Below are 26,011 nucleotides of genomic sequence, written 5' to 3'. Positions count from 1 at the left end.
TGCCAGAGAAAGTATGAGAAAACACATTATACCCAGGAACTGCCATATGCTGTTGACCATTTCATTAGACAAGCTGGGGTAGGCACCCTCGCAGTGTAGCTGTGAACTGCCCTTATTTTATTGCTTCCCTTGCTAGGAGAAAAGTCCTAGATTTTTCAGTCTCCTTAATAAAAATCTCAACCTTTTGCAACACTAATTCCTTGAATCAAACACTGTTCACTAAAATTAAATCATTAATTACTGTGTGGCTTAAATAGGCAAATTTCTTCTTCCTGGATGTTACCATATATTCTACCTAAAAAATGTTGATTTTTTTCTGATGACTTTGGGTTGCTCCACTCAGTTCCTACCACCACTGGAAAAACATCCCTGCCGTGGGATGCCAGGGATGAATTCTGAATTTGCGTGTACAGGTGGGTTTATAGGGAGATGTACAGTGAAGGAAGGATTTGGGCATCATCTTCTAATTCTCAAAATAATGTGATATGTTTTAACACATTTCATCTCTTCCTAGTTCTCTTCATGCTGCCTGACATGTCCATTTTATTCAGTTTCAGAAACATCACTTCAACATTGAAGCAACAAGGCTTAAACTAGTGGAGGCTGCTAATTACGTAGATAAGGTGAGATCAGGTGTGCAAGAACTAAGGAAGACAAAGCTCAGATTGCCAATTATGAGAATTGATTGTGGCAGAGGAAGGCTGTCTTCTTGGGAGAGAGAGTAATGTTTTGCTAGTTCTCCCCAGAGACTTGGGGAGTGGAGACTGTTTTCCCAATTGTTCTGTTGTTGGACACTGGGGATGGGGTGGGGGAGTCTCCTTTCCTTAACATGGAGCCAGCAGGAGCATCTCTTTATTTTAATGCATCTCTGTATTAACTGTGTCACCTAAATACTCCTTTTTGGTGAAGGACTAAGGTATTCACTTCAAATTGTAGAAATCTTGGCAAGTAGGAGCCTTCAGAGGTCATCCTCGCAGTGGTACACAGTGCTGTTGAAGTAAACATCACTGCTTTTCAGATCTACCCTCTTCGTACTCCCCATCTCTCCTTAAACTCCTTCCACTGCTCCCTGCCCAGGAAGACTTGTCCTGTTTGTACTTGATGTGGGCAGCAGATTATTTCCTTCCTTTCTGAGGAATTTTGACATATCTAAAGATTAACATGATGTCAGTCTCCAGTCTTTGTTTCTTTTTTCTTTTTTTTTTTCTTTTTTTTATTTTTTTTTTCCTAGATGATATCTCTGTCTTTCATTAAGAAAATGAATGTTTAGCATCTCTAGTCCAACCCAATTTAGTCTTGCGGGTGGTGCACTTTTCATTCTGCAGAGTCATGGAGCTAAGTTACAATGCATTTCCAGAGAGAACATCTCTGATCATACGTTTCTTTCTGTAGTAGCATTTATCAGTGTTTATACACAAGGTTTAAAAGGCAATACAATAAATTAGTGGTGCTCATTTTGTCCTCTCTTTTCTCTCCTGTATCTGTCAGTTTTACAGGTCCCTGAATATCCGTATTGCCTTGGTGGGGCTGGAGATCTGGAATCATGGGGACAAATGCGATGTAACTGAGAATCCCTACTCCACCCTGAATTCCTTTCTGGCCTGGAGTAACAAGGAGCGGGTGTACAGAAAATATGATAATGTCCAACTAGTCACGTAGGTGTATTTCTTCTGAAATAACCCGGTTCTGAAAGTGGGTTGTGTGGGTGGGAAATCAATATATAGGATTATATTGTTCTAAGCTTCAGCGAGGCAGATTTATGTAGTGGCTGCTCCGCCAGTGATGGTACCCAGAGCACAATGACTTTAGGAAAAGTGTGGGTCTCTGGATATGTGGCAATCTCAATGCACGTGTATCAGTGTGCATCAGTTTTATGTATGCATATCACAAGCAGCTGCACATGGTCTGTCACAGCTACACATGCTATTTCAAGAAAATCTGAGCCATAAGCGAGACCTGTGAAGTGGCGCTAAGCCCTTTGCAGAAGGCATTTGTTCCTAGCTCACTGTGCTGAGACACAGCAGCCATGGTGCTGGGAGCTGATGGTCTGTGACTCATCCCTCTGATCTCATTAGGGCCAGTAGCTATGGCCAGCAATGCAGAAGTCATTAGAAGAAAAATCTGCAGCAAGTCTTAGACCTTCTTGCCTCTCCCATAGTAATTCATTGATGAGCAAATTCAAAGATGGAGCCTGTGGGAGCAAAACACAGAGATACAATACCTCTCCTCCATTTTTATTTTTTTTTTCCCCCCCTTTAACATTTCTATATTTCTTCTTGATGCAGTGATGTCCTGCACAGTAATAACAGGGCTCCTGCATCAGACACTGGCAGAGCCAGTGCAGCTTGCCAGGCAGGAGCTGAGCATGGCTGCACCACGGGGGTGTCACCGAGTTCTGTCATGTCCCTGAATCCCAATCCAGCAAATAGCAGGTGTAGGGTAAATGAAATATTCACAATTTGTACCCAATTAAGGATTCGGAAATAGTCTTTTCTGTACCTGCTGCAAAGCTCAGCGTAGGACACTTTTCGGCACTAGACCATTACGAAAAATAAGATTGGCTGGCAGGTCCATAAAATAAAGGACCAGTCCAAGAAATTTAAGGCCTAAGGCTTTATACCTCTGGTCTAATGTTTTGTACCTGAAGATATTACTAAAGAAAATGTATTCAGACACAGTATGTGTACAAATCTTGGGACTGCAGGTTGCCTCAGTGCCATTTCATGCTCTTTCTGGGTTGATTTTAGGGGTGTGTCCTTCCAAGGTACCACAGTAGGCTTGGCTCCCGTGATGTCCATGTGCTCTTATTTCCAGTCAGGAGGAGTGAACATGGTAAGTTATTGCTAATGCCTAATGTGATGTTTCTTGCCAGCAGTGAATATATGCAACAGGTGCCTCCTAAATCCCAGGAATAAAATATTTCCTCTGAAGGCCTGTAGCTCATCTGCTCACAGGCAGAAATACCTTCAGCAGATGTTTGCTACAAGTAGCATTGAAAAATGACCCCGAGGTGCATGGGACAGGCACAGGTGAAATGCTGACTTGCCTCTTTGACCTTGCACAGGACCACTCTGAAAATGCCATTGGTGTTGCTGCTACCATTGCCCATGAGATGGGACACAACTTTGGCATGAATCACGATTCTGCTGGCTGCTGTGCTACCCGTGCGGAGGATGGAGGCTGCATCATGGCTTCTGCAATTGGGTGAGTCTGGCTTACTGGGTCTCACTGGGAAATGCAGGGGGCTTAGGGGAGGAAGAACTAGAAATGCAGAATGAGGTGGGTCTGCTTGATGTTCTTCACTGTTATAAAGTCAAATTTTCCTATCTTTTTTCCTGAAAGACTGTCTCAGGCCTTCATCTCTGAGTTTGTGCTTCCCCCTGTGTCCTACCAAGCAATCCGTCACTCCAAAGCAAGTTTGGTGCACACACATGCATCCTTCTCCAAAACCTGAACTGTCTGGCTATTGCCAGCAAGCACAAAGAAATGAAGGGTGACCAGAACATGTTATGGGGTGTCACCTTGGCACATAGATGTTTATGGTGGTTTCATTGCTGTGTTGCACATGAAATGCATAAATAGTTGACAGGGTTTCTAAAGCATCTCCCAGAAAAGATAACATAATGTGGTGAAGAGAGGAAAAAGGGTTACTTCAGGAAAGAACTGATCACTGATTTTATTAAAAGGCACAGTGATTGAGCTATGTTTCCAACTAAGGAGATATGAAAACAGATCTGTTGCTTGCTGTCTCCAGAATATGGCTTTCAGTAAGACACCGAAAACCAGTATTTGAAAGGGAAAGAGTAACTGGCTTCTAGAGAAAAAGGAAGTGAGAATGACTCTGGAAACCACCAGGATTCTAAAGCTCATTTTGGATGAGGAACGACAACAGCTTTCATATTTCAGTCACGTAAAAACGACAGCTGAACACATTCACTTTAAGCCATATTCCCTGTTTCCTCAAGCCCTTCCCCTTTGAGGTTCAGCAGTTTTTAACAAAATTGTCTCCACTGAATACCTTCTTTTATGTGATGCATTTCCTCCAAATATGGAAAATGTTCAGATGAGCAGTGAACACATGCAGGTACATATTGGCATCTGCTCATTTTTGGTGCTCTGAACCCTTGCCTCAATCTGTCATGATGTTTTTCTGCATTCAGGCACCCATTCCCCAAGGTGTTCAACCAGTGCAACAGGAAAGAGCTGGAGAAGTATCTGCAGTCTGGTGGAGGGATGTGCCTCTCCAACATGCCAGACACCAAGAATTTGTATGGAGGGAAGAAATGTGGAAACGGCTACTTGGAAGAGGGGGAGGAGTGTGACTGTGGAGAGGTGGAGGTAACAGTTGTTCAGATCCAACCATCTGGGGCTTAGCTGGGACACAATGATTTTATTATGTATTTGGTAAATACAGTTATGTGATATGGTAGCAGCTTTTCTTTGTGCAGGAGATATGCATACCTGTCCTATATGTAAATGTATATGCAATGTAATCAAGGTTGAAAAGTATCATATCACATAGATATTAAAATACCTAACTAAATTTACAGCGCACAGTACAGTGCATCCCAGAACTCAGGGATGGTGCAATCCATGATAAAATAGAGCTGATGAAAGCTTCATTAAAAAAAAAAAATCTTCCTACACATTGCATTTTCATGCATCTTTAAGTGCACTTTAACTACCGTTCCATTTTTGATAACAATGAGGCTTCTCTTAGAATTGGATCTTGCTTCTCCAAACCCAAACTTTGACTAGTAAGCCAAAAGGGTGCTGAAGCCAGCAGCCCAGACTCACCAGAGGTAATGAGCATAGCCTATCATACCCAGTCCATCCAACAGAGGATATGATTATGCAATAGTGTAAACCAACAAATGTTGTGTTTCATGAGACTGTTGTGGAAGAAAGGCTGACACTGAATATAATTCATCTTCTCACCCTCGCGCTTCAATGCTCTGACACTATTCTTGTCTTGAACATCTGCCTTGTAAACTGTTGCATCTTGCTGTCTTCCAGGAATGCAATAACCCTTGCTGCAATGCCAACAACTGCACCCTAAAGCTGGGTGCCGAATGTGCCCATGGCAGCTGCTGTCATCAGTGCAAGGTGAGCTTTCTGGGTTTTTCTAAAAGAGGAGAGGGAATAACAGTGGTAGGTACATGAAGGTGAAACAGAAGGGAAATGTGAGCAAACACAGCCAAATAGAGTCTGTCTCCAAATCCTCTCCAAAATGAGCATAGACAAACATTTCTCTTTGGCTCATTTTTATGCTTGCATGTGAACTGCATGCTTGTAGTGACCTATCCTGAACATGTGAAAAAATAATTTTGCAGGAATCCATCTGGACTCCCTTCAAAAGAAACTTAAATAAACCTCCTAGATGTAATTGTGTATGGCCTTCCTCTGCATCCATGGTAAACTCATAGCAAGGGAGATGTAAATTACACATTAGGAAAATGTCACCAGCAGAGATGACAGGCAAATACTGAATCAGACTTCCCAGATGGGGGGGGGGGGGGGGGATTGGAGAACAGATTACACAAGCATGCATCTGTCAGAAATCATTTAGGTATATCAGATCCCACCCTTGGGTACAGAGAGATGGAGCAGCATTCCCTTGAGATCTGGCAGCCTTATTTTCTGTGCGTGATCTCATCCTCGCCTAGGGAAGAGATCCAGTCACCAATTTGATTCTACACAGCTCACACAGCTAATGAAGTTACAGAGTCATTTGGATCACTGCTGACCTCAGAAAACCTAGCACGAGGTGGATGAAAGGATGAAGGTTTTTTCTTTTCTTACCTACATTAGAGACATCATGCAAACACGAAATCAGCAAGGAGTCAAACCATAATTCCATTTTTTCCCTTTGTACCTCTTTAGCTGATGTCTCCGGGAACTCTCTGCAGGGAACAGTCAGGACTGTGTGACCTCCCAGAATACTGCACTGGCCAGTCACCATTTTGTCCCCCCAACTCTTACCAAATTGATGGGGCTTCTTGCGAAGGAGGAAGGGCATATTGCTACAGTGGCATGTGCCTTACGTATGAAGACCAGTGCTTGCAGCTGTGGGGGCCTGGTAAGGACACTACTTGCAGTGAAACATCTTTTCCTTTGAACTGGCAATATTATGTAGTATCCTGCTGTTATTCACTCTGTGTAAGGCAGTAGTACCTTGCATATATGTTATCAGTGACAAAGCCTAAGGAACCTTCTCTCCAGCCTTTCTTGCTTGGAGGAGGCAGCAAAAATTTTCCATGCTCAAACCATGACAGAAAAAGGACAGCTGGGTAGTTGGCATAGGGTGAGGTGGGCTGCCAGGCTCCACAGAGACCAGCCACATGAGTTTCTCCCATGCAGGAGCAACACCAGCACCAGATATTTGTTTTGAGAACGTTAATGCCGCCGGAGACACCTATGGGAACTGTGGGAAGGACACCTACGGCAACTACAGGAAGTGCGAGAAAAGGTAGAGAACAGTTGCTGGCTGGAGAAGATCTTTTCACATATTACAAAATTATGGGCCAGTAGACTAAACTGAGCCATGCTTTGGTTTCAGTCCCTCTCACACCCCTGGGAAACCAGTTGCTTCCTGGTAGGACTTAATGCTTCAGTCATAAGGACTCTAAGTTTACCATTTTCCCTGTCCTTTGTATTTAAAACATTCAGTTGGTATTTTTTTGAAGCACAGGAACAGGGGATTTTCAATCCTGTAAGCAGAAATGTAGTTTTCTAACATAGTACTGAGACAAAAGCTTCTCAGTCTTCTCTGTGATTTTTTTTCTGAGGCTGGCCTACCATGGGGACAGCGAAGTGATACTATCAGTACCCTTCAAACACTGATGCTTGGGCTAGCCCCGGGAGGTGCTTGCTCTTCTGTCATTGAGCCAGCCATTCCTCAACACTGCTGCTTGAACTTATGCATAGAGTTGAAGCCTGCAAAACATTCAAAAAGCCAGAAATAATCACTTAGCCCTTCCTTTGAAATCAGAGATGCTAAATGTGGGAAGATCCAGTGCCAGAGCTATGCTTCCAAACCCCTGCAGCCCAATGCCGTGGCCATAGACACAACCATCTCCCAGCAGAGGATACAGGTGAAGTGCCGAGGGACCCACGTGCACAGATCTGAGAATGAAGACAAGGAGATGCTGGACCCTGGCTTGGTGTTGACAGGAACAAAATGCGGGAGCCATCATGTAGGTACAGTCCTGCCTGTAATGGTGTGGGGAGGTTCAAGGCTTTGTGGTTTTAAGGCATTCATTTCTGATGTCTAATGTCTTTTTGGGGGATTATTATGTTTGTTAGAAATTAATTTCTTAGATGTTTCTGAGCAGTGGAAGAAGGCAAACCAAAGGCCATTCCTTAAGTCTTTGCCAGATGAAGAGTGGGCCAATGCAAAATTAGGGGGTTGCTAGTTTGTTGAGGCTGTCTTAGAGATGAGATACATGATTAGAAATCAAGACACCCAAGAGCTCCACCACAGACTTGCCACATGGATATGACCAATATATTTACTTTTGAGCTCCCACTCCTCTCTCCAATGTGTGTTTGCTGAGATTTAGAATAGTGATTAAAAGTTTGCTTGGGAAAGTTTTGTTCTCTCCGTGGTATTAGTTGTGTTCCAGGGTGTCTGGGAGGCTGCAAATCACAAACTAACATGAGGCAGTCATATAGTATGCAACCCAAAGGGCTTACACTGAGCTTTTGGGATTCTTTCTCTGCAGGTTTGCTTTGAGGGACGCTGCCAGAACACATCCACCATCTTCGAGTCTGAAAGCTGTAGCAAGAAGTGCCATGGCAATGGGGTAGGCGTCTTCCTTTTTGTCTCCATTTCAGGCTGAAGCAGGATGGGCTGCCATTCATCTGTGCATGGTTGTTTGGCTCAGTTCTGATACCACACTTAGGTTCACTCTGGATTTCTGCTTCCTAGTTATTAGTTTGCAACTTCATGCCATGTTTGATGTATTTTCTGCTCTAATCTTCTGGGCCCAGTTGAGGCTGAATCCAAAAAGATCAGGCTTACTAAGAGAAAGTAAAAACTCATGTTTAGAACAGTTTATCCGAAACTCTGCTCTGCTGTTCCCCCAGAGGATGGAAAGAAAAGGGTGGTGGGAATACTTTAGAGCTTTTGCTAACGTTTCTAGCAGAAAACTTGGGAGGCCCCGGGATGTGCCCAACAGTGAGCAGGACCCATCCCACTCTTCCATTCTCAGTCTGTTCCCTCTTATATGGCCCTTAAGGTTACAGGGAGCAAATGGCAGCTGTTCCACAGAATGAAATTAAACACTGCACTGAGTCTCTGAGTCTTTCCTCCCCAGGTCTGCAACAACAACAAGAACTGCCACTGCAACCCGGGATGGGCTCCCCCATTTTGCAACAAGCAGGGGAGAGGAGGAAGCATGGACAGTGGCCCCCCCATGCCAGAAGGTGAGTGGGATCAACTCACTGTGATGGCACTTCAGAAAGACTTGGGTTAAATTAGAAGCAGAGGATTTCCCATTTAACAAACTGTATTTTCTTTCCCCCAGGCTCTTCAGCAGCAGTGATAACTCTGGCAATCCTGGCTCCCATTCTCCTTCTCATTGGAATCATGCTTTTGTTGTATTATCTGAAATGCTGGAATAAATTTGTCATCTGTTCTCAAAAGAAGGTCCCGCAGTTCAGGTAAATGATCAGTGCTGTGCCTTGTCTGCTTCCATCCGCTCCCTTTCAGTGTCAGCACAGAAGAGAAATTGCAGTGGTTGTGAGGAGTATAGCTGTATCGATTTGTTGGTATAGTCAGTATTTGCTTCTCATTCATTGACTTTGATTAAATTATAACAAAATACAACAAAGAAAAATGAGAAAAATCCAGGAAATAACTCTTATTCTTTTCTTTCTCTGACTGTCAGTGACACCTCTGGAAATGGCCATGCGAACCCTGCCTTCAAGCTGAAAACCCCTCAGATGCAGAGAAAGGTAGAGGCAACGTCACCTTCCATCTCCCAGGGGAGCTGCAGCTGCCCTACAAAGTGGGATTTGGTTCCCTTTCAAACTGTAGTTAAGGGGTGGATTTTTCAAAGAATGAGGAAAATAGACAGATGTGCCCCATGGCTGAAAGTCACTGGGAGCTGAGCATAGCATCTACTTCCAGCTGTTTCTTACAAGGAGAGAGATGGGACCTGGCCAGGCCTGTGGCCACCTGTCTGTCCTGATGGATTCTCTCCTGTCACATCCCCCCTTTCAAAACTGCAGCAATCGCAAACCTGGATTGATTTGCAAGAGCTATTTACAGTGCTAATGCCTGAGATAGTCTGTTCTCTCATTTCCTGTTTCTGCCTCACAATATCCCAAATTGTCCTAGTCTATCTAATCAACACCTACTAGACACATAACACCCAGGTGTTGCAGCTGATATTTCCTGCTATGTGACTGAAAGACCTCATGTAGATCCTCAAAAGAATAGTAGAGAGTAAAGAGGTCATTTGAGGTGGACATATCTAACTCCTGGTATTTGTGGCTTTTCTGCACAGGTGATTGATTTCCCTGAAATCCCATCAAAACCTCCTCCCCGGCCACCTCCCTGCCTCCAAATAAATATGCAGCAGCCGTCTGCCTTCTCCAACGGCTACAACCACAGCACGGGGAAACCTGCTGGGGTGGCACAGCTGGCACCAGCAAAGGACGTCACCTGGCGGACACCCCCAAGCAGGCCAGCACCTCCTGCCCCCAAGCCACCAGGCTCTCAGGTATGAGGTCATTCTGCCATCCTACAGATATGGTTGGATGGGGAGGTTTGTTCTGAGTGAAGCCCCTTTAACCCTGATGTTGTGGGTGGGATACAGTAATTCGGGGTCCTTCTTGCTTTGTTGTGTAGCTGACAATGGCTGTGCTGGCTGTTAGCACACACAATTACTAGTTCAGGTCCCCAGATACCTCTGAGCTGGAGCTGAAGTCAGGTAACCTCGATCACGAGGTGGTATTCCCTTTACCAAGGTCATCTAAACATTTTTTAATCTGCAGATCAAATGCATATTTGGAGCCTTGGGCTGTTCAAAGATATTTCTTTGTCTTAAGTTACCATAAACTCTGGCTTTTAAAGTGTTTACAATTCTTTGAAAGCCCTTTTGTCAGTATCAGCATTGTGAAACATATTTTGTTTCACAAAGAATACATGGAGCAAATTATTTTTTATTTGGATGAGGAACAAAAATGGGACCATTAGTATGTTGCACAGGAAATGTAAGACTTTACCCAGACTGACCCTGTCTTATGGGAGCATCCTAACCACAAGTTACTTTGAGGGTTTTAAGGCTATGGGGTACTTATTTACTTCTCTTGCTGGTGGTTTTGTTCTAAGCTTAATAAAGATCCCACATGCTTGTCAAAAAATTGCAGATCACTCACACTGACTTAAACCCATTTTACCAAAATATTCCCCAACTAGCTTTATTTTGTTAGGCCCAGAAGAGAAGGAAAGGCCTCAGTTGTAGGGGAAAGCAGGAGGCTGGCTCAGGCAGTCTCTCCAAAGGATATAGAGGAAAACAAAACCAAAATATTTTACTGAATGGGATTTGTTTCTAGCTCCATTGTTCCTATGAACAGCCGGCACTTCGGCAGGAAAGAAAACTAAAACAAAAGCAGGAAGCTGACTCTAATCAATAAGGAATAGGTATCCTTCCCAGCTGCTTGTTGACAAGTTCCCCACAGTCTCCATTGTGTTCCCTCTCCAACACATCCAGTCTTTTTATATGTCAGACCTACTAGACAGGACATTTGTCCTAGGATTTCCAAAAGCAACCTTGCCATTTCTGGGTTGGAGAAGAGCCACAAGATCTAGAAGATATAGAGAGGAAGTCATCAATTTCACTGTTTGCTAGTGTCTGTGTCCTTCCTAGACATTTGCAGCATCTGCCAGATTTGCTTACTTGCAGTCCCAATATGAGCTCTTTGGACCCAGCTCTCGGTGGTGTTTAGCCTGCTTTGTCCCTCCTTCAGTCATAGGGCAAGGTTCTTGGAGAGCAGTTAATCCCCAGACATCAGCCGATACAGCCACCAAACATTGCGTTTATGCATAGTCTAAGGAGATTGCAGGGTTTTTGGGTGCCCTCCAAGTTTGAATGCAGCTGTGTTTATTAAATCAACACCTGTAAGCTAGTGACTTAGCACAGAAACTAAGCAACAACAGTCAGTTAGCCCTCGTGTGCCTAACTTCTCCCCAGGGGCATGCTTTATGCTGAAATTCATTAGACAAATGGAAAATATAATGCTCAGAGTATCCTATTAGGGACAGCTGTGTGAACAAACAAAATAATAACTGAATGTAGGAGGTCTGAGAGTATGTTTGTGTATGGGCAAACATATGTGCGCAGGGTTGACAGTCATTGTATGGCCATGCCCGTACATCCTATGTGAGGTTCACTATCGTGTAGTGAATGTATGCACGTGAAACTCACTTCCAACTTCAGATGCATCAATAATGTGTGTAATTTAAAGGCTCTAGAATATAGTTTTCCCAATTGCATGGAAAATTCAAGACTCAAAACTTTTGGATCCCTTAGCAGCTATAACATAATGTGCTTTCAGCCCACAGCTTCATTTAGGAGGCAAAGCAAGGTAACCATGTCATCCTGTTTGGTTGTGCTTGGTTAGACGCCAGCTGCCCAGCAGCCTAAAACCATCTGGTCTTCATTGAAACTTGATAGTTGAAAAGCTACAGATTGAAAACCACTAATCCCCTGCACAAATATTATAAGCAATAGCAGCAGCTCCTGTACACCCTCCCTGTGTCGGAGAGAGAGAGGTCTTTGCATGCCAGGAGGTAATCGTGGTTTTTCCATCAGTCCTTTGTCTCATGCAGAGATGCTGTGGGCTGAGGTGTGGTGGGGCCTCCTGCCTGGTCTATAAGGTTTCTCCTGCTTTGCACCACGCAGCCATTAGATTGTACTATCACTGTGCTAACTCCAAAGCAGAGACCTCAAGCTGGGCAGCAGCATACCCAGCCTTCTGTCTCTGACTTCTCAAAAATTAAAAACCCAAGAGGTCTGAAGGACCTCTGGCCATGCTCAGAAGCTCAGGCCCCGTGAAGTGAATACAAGCATTCTTTCTGCTTTCAGGTCGGATATCTCTCTGGGCTGACAACTCAAAACTGTTTCTTTCTTGTGTAGGACGTTTCTAGGCCACAGCCACCCCAAAGAGCTTTGCCAGCCAACCCAGTCCCGAACAGAACCAGAGGAAGGCCCGGGGACAGCCCTGCCCTCCGGTTGCCTCCTGCCCGCCCCAAGACGCCAGGACAGCTGCAGCCTGCGGGGCAGGTGGGCACTGAGCGTGGTGACAAGGCCACAAGCCCTCACTGACAGGACGTGGTCTGACTGTCGGGGGAGTAACCTCGCTCCCGTGCAGTAAAACACCTCTGCACAGCCCCAGCGGGTGGCAGTGGAAAGGCTGTTGTGTTGCATGGCTTTGTTGCAGAGGCCTCTGTTTTCACTTAGTATGTATGAAGCATTTATTGCGTCAAACAATATGCCTGATCCTAAATCCTGCAGCAAAAGTGACTGATCCTAAAAGGGATCAGGCTCCAAGAACTGCTCGGTGCAGGCACTATAAGCAGCCATGCCACATTCTGGAACAACCGATTCAGTTCTCCACATCCCTGGGCACTTCCTCAGATAAAGTTTTCATGTGAGTAGGGCTGAGCAGAGGGAGTCAAGGTGTGACACAAAACGAAGAGCAGCAACACAGAAAGGCCCAGACAAGGTTTGAGGACCCTCCAAGGGTCATGAACACTCTCCAGCCACTCTGATATGCTTTCTCTGAGGAACGTTTATCAAAATTGTCCTTAACAAGAAAAATTAATAAGGCACTTTATGCTGCTGAGTTCAGCTCTAGCAATCTGGACCCCTTAAGACAAAACACCTCCACTCTACACACCATAGGTTTAGCCTCCAGCCTGAACCATACTTGAGGCTGGCTGTTAAAGTGACAAATCCTGCATGAACATCATCGTGCTATGGGCAGAGAGCAGCATAGTTTCCTATGTGACCCATTAGGGTGAATGTGCAGTGTTGAATGGGGACAGCCTTCCCCAGCCTCCTGTAGCAGCAGCTCAGGAAAGCCCTTTCTCTTTCATCAGTGCTCACCCCTCTCTTTTCCCTATTTTCTGTCTCATCCAGAATACCAGTGTCGGGACAGCTGGAGCAGGAAACTTCTTGAGAGCGGGACAGTCGGGCTTCCGTGTGCACCCATGAACCAGTCTGTTCCCAGCTGACTCTAGCCTTCACAAGGGACTGAATGGCCTTCGTCACCCAAAAAAACAAACAAAAAAAAAAAAAAAAAAAAAACACAATCAAGGGCCACAGATGATTTCTCAGTTCCTCTCCCTTGGTTTCATCTGTTTCTTATGTGACTCAACAAGCTGCAGTCAGGCTTGGCAGGAGTGTGCCCAGGAACTGAGCTGGTACACGCCAAGCTGAACCCCTATCTGCTAATATCCTTTTCCATATAGGGATGACTTGTTTATACGGTATTTATATATTATTGTGCAATATCCAATGCAGGGATGGGGTGATGCGGGCTTCAGGTGGTTTTAACAGTTATTTAAGTGTTTTCAGGCAGTGCAGGTGATGGCCCTGATGGGTTTTCATGTAAGAGCAAGCCCTGTTTGCTTTCTCAGCCCATCCAAGCAGCTGCAGAAGCATATGTTGGTGCTATACAGAAACCATTGCCTCTTGGGAGACCAGGAGGCAGCTGTTGATAACTTTCTTCAATTTATTCAGTTTACAGTGGCTGGCAAACTGGGCCACAACAGAGAGCAAACCATGGGAATATTACTGGTTAAAATCATTTGTGAGTCACTGTGGAATCTGGTTAGCTTTAATAGAGTGTATTAATTATTTCCCCATAAAACCATCTTCAGCAAGGGCTTTGCAGCCTGTCTGTCCTCCAGCACTTGCTTATCTTGTCTTGGTGCTGTAGGACCTGACAGCATCAGCAGCATGGCTCATGCACTCTCATCCGTGTCATTGGGACACAACCAAGGTACGACAGGGACACTCTCCAGCCAAGACATGGAGCAAATGGCCAGAAGGAAGCACAGCAAAAGCAGTGCTGAAACCTCCTCTCCACCATGCGGTACCACAGATAATCAGTAGACACTTTTGCATGTGTCTTTTCAGGATTTTGGTCTGTGCTGAGCAATAATTCAGCACAGGCTGTCTGCTCCCATACCAGTGAGAAATCTACCTTAATGTTGCCCAGGTGGTAAGACAGCAGAAATATTAATATGACACATGGTGCTTTTTTAGCATAGCTTATTTACTCCACGGATTTTTCTCAAGGACTCAGATGGAGAGAGCTGTCCATGTGCACTTTAAGCAGCTGATGGTTCTAACTCTGAGGACCCTCCCTTCTGAATTTGTTTTTTTTCTCCTAATTGTTTGGGGTTTTGTACGTTTTCTTCCTCAGGGTTTTAAATTAAGACCTTTGGTTATGCCATTTTTTCTTTTTTACTTTTTCTTTTTTTTTTTCCTCTTTTTCCTTTAAGTTATTTTCTAGGAGAACACAATGAGTTCTGGAGCTATGGTTGTAATAATATGGTGTTGTGTGTGATTTTGTTATGGACAACTCTTCAGACAGTGTGCTTGCTGCTGCACATGTGAGAAATTGTATTATTGGCTTAAAGAAAAAGAAATGTTGTTCTGATGGTTCTGTTTACCAAAGCTCTGCTGATGGGGTCGAGGGAGGAGGGAGAAGAACCAACAGCAACAGACAAAGCCTTGAGCACTCATTAAGTTATTTTTAGCAGTGTATCTGTAGGATGACTGAAACCACACCATTTTTCACAACTTTACTACCTCTTTCTTCACAAGGAAACAGCATACAGGGTGTATCTTGAATTTCCGGTTGATTATTCCTTATCTTGATCATTTTGGACTTTTTCTTGCCTTCTGTATGCCCACAAAAGAAACCAGCCTCAATTACTCCTCTCTGAAATAATGGCTGTCAGGTGAAAGGCTTTACCTTTCTAATCTTTATATTGTCTTTTTCTATAGTTGGGTTATTTTACATGTAAACAAGCTATATTCAAACCCCCAGATTTGTTGTTTACTGCTCACAGGTGGAGACCCAGCAGTCTTGTCTGCAGTAAGCTGGGTGCAGACAGTGTCTGCTGTAGTTAGTACAGATTCAACCAGAACTGGATTTTTTAACTGCAGACAACAGTGTATTTCTGCTACAGCCCCTGATCTTTATCAAATGACCACCAAAAATCAGTAAGAATATTTTTACTGCATTCCATGTGAGCATGGGGTCAAGCTCGTAAGAAACGTCCTCATATATACAAAGCTCGGAGAACATCTAGAGATGCCCAAACCCTGATGGAAAACTTATTACTGGAATATCCTAAAATCTCTAAAAGGTATTTTTTTTTTTTTTTTAAGTCCTATCAAATTTTCACGTGTGTGCCAGTTGAATGAACAATAATAGGGGAACTGTAGGAGGAATAAAGATGCTAAAATATGATTATTTTTTTTTAAATGCAATGTTACTTGGAAGAACATGTACAAAAATACATCTCACTTTCTCTTATGTCCACACAGTAAAGGTTTACAATAATGCTCTCTGTGCATCTATGCAAATACTTGAAGAATGCAATTCATTGTGCCTTTTGCCTAGTTTTTAATAAATTTGTCAGTTGTCATTAACAAATGTTCTGTTACTGTGATTTTTTTTAAACATTGGTTCAGTCCTTCATTTAAAATGTGGCTTTTGTCCACAGATGGTAGGATTTCTGGAGGAATAATATTCCTAAAATGTATTTCTAGGCACTGAGAGCAATGAGTCCTATTTGCAGTCTATTTCTAAAATAAAGCATTGCGCCAATTAGGATGCCAAAATTAAGGCTGGAGAGAATTACTTGGCTTATTTTCTGTGACCGAAGGAGGGCGCTGCTGGCTTACTCTGCCCTAGTTGCTCTACGCTTTGTTCGGCTTTCCTTCAGTTTGTTCATCCTTTGGGGCTGTACCAGTAAAACCAGCGAAATCATTAATCTCTCAGATCCACCTTCAAGGGTTTTTGAAAAAGTCTTTATTTCCCTTTACACCTTAAAAAAAAAAAAAGTACTGAAATGTTATTAAAATAAGAGCTTGTATCCTCCCACCTCTAACCGCAAGTCACGTTTCTTTAGTAACATCCAGATTGGCTAAAACGAGGTCAGCAGCATCCTCCAGACTGTAAACCCCGCACACCTGGATTAGGCTTTTCTGCTCCCGATTTAGGATCTGCTGTGAGAAAATGGGCTCCAGTCTCCCTGTTCTATGGGACCTAGCAGCAAAATGGGAGAAACTTTTAAATGCAGTTTTTTTTTCCCCCTTTTCCTCCTCCAAGCTCAAAATGTTATTTCTTCCATCCCTTCATCCCCACCACCAATGCAAATACAAGGGGGTGGGAGGTCGAAAAATGACCTGAGAGCAGGAGTTCATATAACATTTAAATCAGATCCATAGAGATGGAGGGGGTGGATGGGACCACTCTAGGATAAACTGCAGCTTGACAGCTCTGCAGAGCATCGCCCACCTAGGCTTGTTTGGCTTTTAATGTGCAGCTCAGACTTCCCTCTAAACAAAAACAACTTTTCAGCTTAAATGATAGTAGGACAGGTAATAGGAAAGCTGAAAAGCAACAGTAAATACCACCTCTCAAAGAGCTGGGTGGGTTCTCCAAGGTTAAGACATTTGTTAAGAAAAACAATCTTAAAATTTACACCTGTTTGATCTTTCAGGCTGAAAATATTTTTCATTGACCCCAAAAAAATCCTGCAGAAGGTGTTCTCCTGACATGGGGTTTACCTGTCAAAGCTCTCCAGCCTGAGCAGGGGCTGCCCTTCACTCAGGTGAGGTCTAGATCAGGCTCTGTAGCTTCACCAACAGCATCAACACAATCTAGGCACTACGGTTCCTAAGGGAAAAAAAAATCAGAACAAACAACAACACATAAAACTAATTAACACTGTGCTGCAGGGAAACTCCTGCACCTCACCAAAAACAAAAGTGTAAAAAGATTTCTCTTCCATATGCCTGTATAAACACTTTATGGCTTGGATCCTGCCAGTGAACACTTATTCCAAAATTCACCATATTTTACCACTATTCTGAATTCATATTTGCAGAGTAAATAATTAAGCATGGATGAGCAGAATCTGAATAGCAGGAGTACATCCTTCAGTCCTTTTCTTTCACCTCTGTTTGAGATACTGGTGTGTATTTTAGAGTTCATGCGAGTGTCTAGAAAGGAAAAAGCAAACAAACAGAAAAACACTAATCAGTGAATTAATCAGGGTCTGGAAATAAACATATCAATGGTATCTCCACCCAGGGGAAGGAATGCAGAGCAAGCATTAGCCCTGCCAACAATAAGAGATGGGAAGGGGCATCGAAGAGGGGCTTTGTCCCTAGAGCATCTGATTTCAAGAAGATCTTCATTTTCAATGGCTGTGCATATTAAAGCCTGGTGACAATTAAGCATGCCCCATGACAAAGATCCAGTCTAAAACCCACTGAAAGACTTGGCTTGACTCTGCCAAACCATGGATAAGACTCTGCTGGTTTTAGCCTTTGCTGTTCCTTTTTTAAATTGCTCAACAGCGTCTGGAATACTGACATCAACCCAGTCAGAGCAGTTTTCACCCAACCTTCAAACACTTGAATACAAAGTGCTAGGTATAAATCATGAATACTTTAGGTTTATCCTCTGGAGCGATGCTGGAGTTGTCCACCTCTATCAGGATGTTCTTGTCATCTCGGGTGACTGGTGCCTGCTGCTCATTCTGGAGGATCTGTGGCAGATTCCCTAAACTGACATCCATGTCTTTGAAGGCATGGAGTAAGAAAACTCCCAAAATGATGGTGAGGAAGCCACAAACTGTCCCAATGATGTCCACTACGGTCATAGCGACCCATTCCTTAAAGAGGATGATGGAAGTTGTGATGACGATGGTGGTGAATAGCACATAGTAGATGGGAAACACCAGTGAGGTGTTAAAAATGTCTAGAGACTTATTGAGGTAGTTAATTTGGGTAGTGATAGATGCTACCAGTGTGATGACCAAGATCCATGTCAGTGGGTGCTGCAGCACAGGCTGGTCAGCAAAGAAGCCCTTGATGGCAATACCCAGGCCCTTGACTGAGGACACGGAGAAGGCACCGATCACGGAGCAGATGGTGAGGTAGATGAGGATGTTGCTCTGGCCATAACGAGGTGCGAGGTAGAAGATCAGGAGGAAGCACACAGCCAAGAGGACTGCAGCATAAGCAAGGAAACCTGAATGGGGAAAAGAAACAACAACTCAAATCTGGGTAGTAGGCATGGGTGCCTGAGCAGTATCTACTGTCAAACCCTGAGAAAGAAAATACAACCTCCTAAATACCTGGCTCTTTCAGCTTAGACAACATTTCATCCAGAGTGGTGACCTCCTCATCCTCTGGAGCATGTATCACCATCATGGTGCTGCCCACAAGGCTCAACATGCAGCCCAGCTTTCCCAGCAGGTTGAGCCGCTCTCCAAGCAAATATGACGACAGGATGGCACTGCACAGAACAGAAAAACAAGGTCTGATGGTGCTTTAAAGTCCTTAAAGCTAAAATAACGTAAAAGACATGATACAAGGACACTGATTTGTAACAATTTTGTTAGATTGCAATATATTAACACATGTTCACATTGCATCTGGACTTGCAGAGATGCAGCTCTGCAGATCATGGCTCACGTAGCAGCAAGGTGAAAAAATACTTAATGTGTTAGCACATCCTCAGAGAGATTTTTGGGGGTTCCAGTTTGACTTGTGAACGTTTGGGCATTGTGAAGCCTTTAGAGCCCAAAGAAGTGAATTCAAGGAGCATTGCAATAGAGAGAAAAAAAATAACCACAAAAGAGCTATATTAATTTTAACTTGATATCAGAAATATTAAGTCCAGAGAAACTTGAACATAATGTGGTTCTCAATATGTCTGCAAAAAAATATCTGTTTTGTATAAAAGTGAAACACTCTAGGACAAGATACCACAGCAGTCCTAAGTCTCAATTTGCTCGTGCATTTTACAGTAACAGTCCTTCCATATGACCTTCAGTACCTGGAGCCATTTTGGCAACAGGCAAAATTTTAAAGACACAATATCAGAGCACCTTAAAAGCCCAGTAAATAGAAGGCAAACATAGAAATACAGTAAAAATCAAGCTTAATATTTTTGACACTTTCAGATTTTTAGTTCTCTTCATGACAAGAAAATATATAGAGAGAGGGAGAGATGTATATTTTTACTGGCTAAAGAGCTAGGATAATGAAAGAAGTAACACTGATAGTTACAACAATTTTGCATGGAATTGTGTGCAGCTGCTAATCACAGCCACATGCAATATCTCAAGGGCATGCTACTTAATTCATTGTTTTCTGAATGATCCCCCCAAAGGACAGCAACTGTTACTGTATTTTTTTGAAAACACCAAGACATTCTTTCCTTTAGGCAGAATAAGCCATATTAGCACTATTTCAAGTCATCCTGTCTTAAAAGACAAGCAGGCAAATAAAAGATGTCCAACTGCAGGCCATGGGCACGTAAATCACCTTATGAGCACGCTCAGGGCTCCCAGAGGCGTGACAATAGTCGCAGGAGCAAAGGCATAGGCGGCAAAGTTGGCAGCTTCCCCTCCACCCACTAAACAAACACAAGAAAAACAAACACCAGTGAATTACAATATACTTTTTGTGCTTTCTCTTGAGGGCTTGCAGACTAGCAAGAGGTCTACTAGAGAGGGGGTTTTACGAGGGTGCTTCTTGCAGCTTCTGAACAGGGTCAGATGGTGGTGAAAACATCCCTGGTGCAAGTGATGCAAGCAGAAGGGCTGGGGTGATGGTGCCAGGGCTGGGTCATGTCACAGCTAATCCCAGTCAGCTCATTAAGGCCCCAAACCCAGCCACACAGCTAGAGCCCATCAGGGGCTGTAGCGAGTGGGTGGGCAGCCCTGGGAGCTGGGAAGGCACAGGCTGCTCCACCTATAAATGTCCCCTCAAGGGGTAGGGGTACCCTTTGGTGGAGCTGTCCTTGTCCTCTGGATTGAGAGCTGTAGCCTGGGGGGCCTCTTGAGCTGCTGCTGGGGTGAGAGCTAAGGAAGATTGCTCTGAAGAACCTTCTTGTGAGACTACTGCTCTCTGCTCAGTTCTGACTCAGGTTTGGAAGAGCGCTCTACTGTTACAGTGTGTGAAGGCTTTGAGGTTTGTTCTAAGGGAAAACCAATTTTCCTTAAGAAGGGAACTGCTACCAACACCTCATTATCTCCCCTATGCTGCAGCAACAACCTTTCCTGGTGACCTGAGGCACCCACAGGAGATGTTTGCCCTGTGCGTGGTACACAGGCATACCAATCAGCTGCATTATTAAAATCTGGCTTTTCATGCTTTTGATGAGGTAAAGCTGAGCTAACAAATCCTACTGCAGCCCTCCTGCAAGGCTGGTGGATGGTGACAGAGACAGTGTGAGGCCTGCTGCCTCTGCTTGCCTTAAGAGGCCCAGGGGAATATCAGCAATAAGGCCTCGTGCTGCCAGATGCTGGACTCCTTCCACACATCGTGCACAGGGACACACCCTGGAAAAGCTGCAAACCCAGGAAAACAGCTTCTACTTACTGGTTAACAGGCCAGCCCACCAGAGCCAGTCCTTCAGGTAGCCGTGGCCTCCATCTCCTGGGGAAGCAAAGCACACAGATATGCAGAAATTAACGATAACATTCTTCAGAGCAAGAGGTGACAAATGGTTCTCTGGAGAGGATAAGTTACAAGAAGTGTGACTAAAAAAATGTCCTGGAAGGACAGAAGCTGCAGATGTGCCATCCTGCATGAAAGTTATGCTGGGTAAAGGGATGAACAGAAAGTGATGCTTGGGGTTGGATGATGCCAATACAATAAAAGCAGCTGTTTAATCCTGTGTGGCAAAGGGAGTGGTATCCATTGCTCCAAAGTAACAGAGGTTATCAGCTTGGGGTGCAGCAGCTGCCCTTCAGCCCTGGCAGCAGTGGTCATCTTCACTGGTTCATCGTGGTGACCCTGTGCCCTGACCCAGTAACGAAGGCCCTAGCTCAAGTTCTGTGGGTTCATTGTGCTTCATCTTGGATGTCCCACTGACCTGCCCACCCTGTTCCCTGAGAGAAGGGATCATGGAGCAGAGGGATGAAGGACAGAGGGGGCTGCTCCACACTGGGTGCCCCCCACCCAAAGGCTGTTCCCCAGGGAAGCTGCTGTGCTGTACCTTGCACCCCACTGGCTCGCTGTGGAGTCCTGCACATGGGTACTAAGGTAAGGCAATGAGTTTTTTCTAAATCAAGCTCAAGTCAAGGTTATGGCTATGTGAAAGATAAAAGGAGAGAGCTGGCTGGTTGCGTTGTCTGAGGTTGTGGTAGTTCATGTTGTTGCATTATTGTGGTAAAGGCTCCGGGCATCCTGTCCTACAAGAGCTCCGCTTTTTTGGCGCGTTGTGTTGTGTCGCAGGGCTTCAGCCCAAACTGTCAGAAATTCTAAGGTTGTCTTATGTGGAGTTGTTGCTTTGTGACCATTTCTGATGACAAATGATTCCTGGCATTGAAATTCAATGAAGGAAAACGTGCGTATAAATGAGGAAAAAATGGTCATATTGTGTTGGAACTAACCCAGCTGTGGTCTTAAGCTTCAAGTTATGTTATATGGTAGGAGCCTGAGCCTGTTAACATTGTGAACTCTTTTTAGTGGGTCAGAGAGCCCATGTGCTTGCTAAGTCCAGCCTTACAGGAGTCTCAGTAACAGCACTGTTTGACCCCCCATTGGAGAAATGGGATGCACTCAGTGGGGCTGAAGTACTAGGACTGAGATAAGGGAAAAGAAAGGGAAAAAGAGGATGAAGGCGTGGATAAGAAAAGCTTGAGATATGCAGATTTTTTTTTTTTTGCTAGAATTCATCCTCTGGTTTCTTAAGTTCACAGATGCTGGAGTTCAAACATCGTTTTGGTATTCCTTAGAAACTGCTGTGTTTTTTTTTTTTTTTTTTTTAATGGAGAATTTTGTTCGCTGTGATTTTTGTCATCAATTCCTGGTAAAATATTCTGAAAAATAGAGGGGGAGGTTTGCTCCATTTTACTAGCTTGGCTCTGTTGTGTGAGAAGTTGATGTGGGGAGGGAGAAGAGGGAAACTTGGCAGAACTGAAACAGCACTGATATTTCATTGTGTGAATACAATGCTGAAAATTAAACCCATGTGATTTTGGCATTTACATGTGGATGGCTTAATGTGTGGGATGGGGATGGGAGCGGACTTGAGACTGGACTGTGGCTTAGGTGCTACTGGTGGCTTTGCTTGCCTGTGGGTTGAATATATGGTCATTTACCTTTTCATGCATTTGTGTCCCCATGTGGAGACAGTGATATTGGCTTCCTTTGTAAAAATGACTTAAGAGCTGCTCCCGGACCAGGACTGGGAAGCGGTAGTATTTTAATCATCATTTTGTAGTTATGTAAGTAGGTCACCTGCCAGGTAGGACTTAAGCTGCTGCTAGAGCAAATGTTTGCAATGCTTATGGGTTGTGTCCAACTCCACAGTGCAATTCAGCTGTAGGCAGTGCTCCTCCACCATTCCCCATCCATGCATATGCATACAAACACACACCTCACCCCAAGACCTTGGTGCTAGAAGAAAGTTATCAGCCAACATGCTGAGCAACATACCTCAGATGTATCGCTTCTGAAAACCACAACCAAGGCTTACACAAATTGCAGGCATGTAGTCCTGCATGAATAAATGGCTCCTGCTAATACAATTAAAGCACGTGGGGATGCATTCTTGTCTCAGTGACTTGGTGGCAAAGCCTCCTAGTGCATCAATAACAGCAAGAGTGGGATCATGAAGCTGTGCTGTTTTGCTCCAGACTGTGGTATGGTGGTGATTTGCAGCATTGTGCAAAAACCATTTCAAAGAGCTTCCAATTGTCTGCTTTGTCCTAGTCCCACATTTTTCTGTGTAAGAGCAGCAGTGGGCATGTATTGCTCTTCTGAGGGGTGCACACCTGAACACACAGTGTGTGCATCTTGCTGTCTGTGGTGCAAGGCAGGTAATGCTGCTTGTAGTCAAGCCCTTCTAACATGAGGCTTTATGAAGTGGCTCCTCAGCTGCAGCACAGCACTGGTCTCCAGGTCCCGTGCACAAAAATACATTCACAGAAGTCATATTTACACTGCTCATAAAAGGCTAGCGTGTGTACCCAGAGGTGTCACCTTCTGAGTGCTGGGCTTTAGACAATGCATGCAGTTCTGGGAGCAGCCAGACCTCCCCCCTTCCTGGCCCCCACAAAAGCCTTACCTGCCCTGGTGCCTCCCTTCTCCACCAGCCGTAGCAGCCCCTTCTTCTTGAGGATGACGCTGCTTCCGATGAGGAAGCTGGAGAAGACAGCCAGGCCCAAGCCGATGTAGAATCCATAATTGCTTTCCAGCCGAGCTACCCAGGACGTATCTGAAGTCCCATTGTCATGGACTGAGCCAGCAGGATCAGCACCACTGATCACCTGGCACACAACATGGTGGGAAAGGCACGAAAGGGTGAGCAGAGACCCTGTGAGACCATGGGAGATAAAACAGAATTACTGATGTGACCTTCAAGTGTGCCTCTGCTAGCCCTGGGACTGCCATGTTGTCACCATAAGTGCACGTACCCAGCTTCTTGACACCTCCAGCTCAAACTTTGGATGCCTCTATAATCTCCCAAGGAAATGGCAGCATTCAGCTTACCAGCACCCAGCCTTGTTGATCCAAAGGCTTTGGTGCTTCCTGGTCACCTAACCCTGCATCTGCCAGCTTGCCTGCGGCTTAGTGCTTTGAGTTTAACATGGAGCACTGCCAGCATTTTGCAACTGCAAATTTGTCCTGGCTCTGTGTACTGAGCAGAGCCACGTGATTGCTCGTATGAGGACAACAGGCTCATCCTGGACTGAAGTTTCTTCTCTGCATTGCTTTATTTTGCCATGGCTTTATTCCACTCACTCACAGTGTAGCTGCGTGCTTGTGAAGGACACCAAGTCCTGCTGGAGTTGGGAGGGCTGAAAGCAGGCACAGTTCTCTGCTGTCCACACCAAAAGCACTGAACCTGTCCCCTGCTGAGGTGTGTGGCTGTGTGGGTGGGAAAATTGCTGAGCTTCCTCCTACCCTCATGTTCCTACCACACCCAGCACATCTCCCTCCTGCAGTCTTAACTGAGTGTAGTAAAGGTGGTGTGGCTGTGGTCTTCTGGAGTAAAGCAGCTAGGTAGTGTCAGGAAAAGTTTCTTTCTACTAAAAGACTTGTCTTCTGCCTCAACACATGCTGGGATTGCAGAGCAAGGATCCCTCTCGGCAGGTGGGGCTGTGCCATGGCTGAACTGCTGACAGTGCTCCCCGAGTAGGGGTCCCACCTCTTCCTTACCCAACAAAGTGCCTCAAATCTTTTGCAGCCCCCAGCCCTGTCCCCTGCACACAGAGCTCAGGATTTGGCTCCAAACTTTTTTTTCCTAAAGGAAAGTTATTAGAATTAGTTTCCCTAACAGAGTTGCTTTTCTAATGGAAAAACCACCTTCGTTGTGGAACAATTTCCTTGGGAAACACGGGGGCAATTCTGCCTCAGCTAGGTGGAAATCTCTGGTGTGCTAAAGGGCACAGGGCCATGGGATGGGGTTCGTTACCTCTAGACACCCTGTAAGGGAAAAAGACTCAAACACAGCTCCTCTGCAGCTGCTGGGCGGCTGGCACGCTGCTGCGCGGTGCTCGCAGCCTGGGCTCTGCGCTCCTTGTAAATGAAGGGACTTTCCCATGTCCTACGCAGAACTCTCCCTGCCCCTTAAAAATAAAAATACCCAACCCCAAAAGCGAACCCCGAAGCCGCGGTGAGCCCGCAGCAGGCTCAGCCCCCGGGTCTCCCCCCGCGCCCCGGGGTGCACCCACCGTTGCTGCAGCTGCCGTTCGCCCCCAGCCGCTCCATCTCCTCCGTCCTGCCCTCCGCAGGGCTCTCGGCATCCCCGGGCACCCCGAGCCGGCTCCTCCTCCGGCACGGGGCAGGCTTACAGCTCCGGGAGCCTCTTCCCATGCAAGCCACCGCCCCTAAAAACCTCGCACCCCAGCCCGGTGCGGCTCGGGAGGGAGCCGGCTCTCCCCCGGAGCTGTCCCCTCGGGTGGCCGGGATGGGGAGAGGCTGGAGGGGGACTCTGTCTGGGGGTGCTGTGGGTGCTCTGTGTGTGCTGAGAGTGGGAAAACAAATTAAAAGTAGGCAGGAGAAATTAAATCCTGAGTTCTGTCAGTGCTCCTGAACACAGCTGCTCTAACTAAGGCTGTCACAGGAGGTATTGGGGTAGCAAGGAAACTTTTCAGAAAGCGTCCTGTTGCTTCAAGTTTCAGTGTTTATTATTCCCTATTTTCTCCTGTGGCTGGGTTAAGTAGTTTTTAGGACTGAAGGGAAAGGTTAAGGGGGCTGAGAAACATATCACAGTGTAAGGAAAGTGGATGTATCCTAACAGAGGTTCTGTGGCAGGTGCAGGGTTCCCCACATCGTGTGCTCACTGCGAAGCCATGCTCTGTGCTGGAGGTCAGGGCGGATTTCCCTCATCTGACCTTCGAGTCAAAGAGAAGGCCAGGCTGCCGGCAAAGGCACATCTGAAAAACAAACACCAACAGAAGGCGAGCGTGCAGCGGCAAGGGCACTCTTGTGCTGTCAGGTGCTGAGTGCCACGAGGGCAGGGCACAATTTTCAGAGCAAATGTCACATTCCTAAATAAATTTCTAAATCCCAGCAGTGGCTGTGATTTAGGGCTTCGCTGCCTCTGTGCTGAATCCCAGCCCTGAGAGGGTCAGCTTCAGCCCTGCTGGGATGGGTAGGGGCTCTCCTGCTGTACTCCTGGGGTGGTCCATCTGCACGTGTGGGCTCCTCCATCACTTGGATTCGTTTCACGTCACTTTGTGGCTATTCCATTGGCAGTTTAACTTCATCAACTTCCTGTCCCT

At 45.3% G+C, this 26,011-nt stretch overlaps 3 protein-coding genes across 5 annotated transcripts in view; 2 read left to right on the top strand and 1 right to left on the bottom strand.

Annotated features, from left to right (window-relative positions):
* The window catches only part of ADAM19 (ADAM metallopeptidase domain 19), a 31,955-nt gene extending 16,271 nt beyond the window's left edge, over positions 1 to 15,684 (top strand). The window contains exons 8-23 of one of the 2 annotated variants that reach the window (XM_084536024.1): positions 552 to 623; positions 1,489 to 1,655; positions 2,748 to 2,832; positions 3,065 to 3,204; positions 4,161 to 4,338; positions 5,017 to 5,106; positions 5,884 to 6,079; positions 6,361 to 6,469; positions 6,992 to 7,196; positions 7,725 to 7,805; positions 8,319 to 8,427; positions 8,529 to 8,664; positions 8,892 to 8,958; positions 9,513 to 9,728; positions 12,147 to 12,293; positions 13,152 to 15,684. In XM_084536024.1, coding sequence (XP_084392150.1) covers positions 552 to 623; positions 1,489 to 1,655; positions 2,748 to 2,832; positions 3,065 to 3,204; positions 4,161 to 4,338; positions 5,017 to 5,106; positions 5,884 to 6,079; positions 6,361 to 6,469; positions 6,992 to 7,196; positions 7,725 to 7,805; positions 8,319 to 8,427; positions 8,529 to 8,664; positions 8,892 to 8,958; positions 9,513 to 9,728; positions 12,147 to 12,293; positions 13,152 to 13,226 — 2,073 coding nt within the window. In that variant the 3' untranslated portion in view covers positions 13,227 to 15,684. The remainder of the gene's footprint in view (positions 1 to 551; positions 624 to 1,488; positions 1,656 to 2,747; positions 2,833 to 3,064; positions 3,205 to 4,160; positions 4,339 to 5,016; positions 5,107 to 5,883; positions 6,080 to 6,360; positions 6,470 to 6,991; positions 7,197 to 7,724; positions 7,806 to 8,318; positions 8,428 to 8,528; positions 8,665 to 8,891; positions 8,959 to 9,512; positions 9,729 to 12,146; positions 12,294 to 13,151) is intronic. The other variant, XM_084536025.1, reaches the window with a different exon arrangement.
* A 1,364-nt stretch (positions 15,685 to 17,048) lies between these two features.
* Positions 17,049 to 25,535, bottom strand: NIPAL4 (NIPA like domain containing 4). 2 transcript variants are annotated; one of them, XM_084536028.1, is made up of 7 exons: positions 24,959 to 25,535; positions 23,350 to 23,598; positions 20,655 to 20,711; positions 19,596 to 19,686; positions 18,401 to 18,561; positions 17,711 to 18,294; positions 17,049 to 17,258 (listed from the first exon to the last, which is right to left on the bottom strand). In XM_084536028.1, exons 1-7 carry the CDS (start codon positions 25,098 to 25,100, stop codon positions 17,247 to 17,249), a joined length of 1,296 nt encoding a protein of 431 aa, XP_084392154.1. In that variant the 5' UTR covers positions 25,101 to 25,535; the 3' UTR covers positions 17,049 to 17,246. The 2 variants fall into 2 exon arrangements, with proteins under 2 accessions (XP_084392154.1, XP_084392153.1); XM_084536027.1 differs by having other exon boundaries at positions 17,049 to 18,294.
* Positions 19,900 to 26,011, top strand: part of FNDC9 (fibronectin type III domain containing 9) — a 34,547-nt gene continuing 28,435 nt past the window's right edge. Inside the window, exon 1 of the mRNA XM_084536030.1 lies at positions 19,900 to 21,320. The gene's annotated coding sequence lies outside the window, so the exon portion shown is untranslated. The remainder of the gene's footprint in view (positions 21,321 to 26,011) is intronic.

The sequence above is a fragment of the Aythya ferina genome (assembly GCF_964211825.1).
Source record: "Aythya ferina genome assembly, chromosome: 14".
NCBI lineage: Eukaryota > Metazoa > Chordata > Aves > Anseriformes > Anatidae > Aythya > Aythya ferina.
This window is presented reverse-complemented; position numbering and strand designations above follow the sequence as displayed.

What these genes read in the sequence shown, in the direction of transcription:
- NIPAL4 (XM_084536027.1), bottom strand. Translation starts at nt 25,100, where the DNA reads ATGGGAAGAGGCTCCCGGAGCTGTAAGCCTGCCCCGTGCCGGAGGAGG. An exon ending in GAAGGGAGGCACCAGGGCAG is followed by an intron (nt 20,712 to 23,349) that starts GTAAGGCTTTTG and finishes TTGCTTCCCCAG; the next exon opens with GAGATGGAGGCCACGGCTAC. An exon ending in GTCTAAGCTGAAAGAGCCAG is followed by an intron (nt 18,295 to 18,400) that starts GTATTTAGGAGG and finishes TTCCCCATTCAG; the next exon opens with GTTTCCTTGCTTATGCTGCA.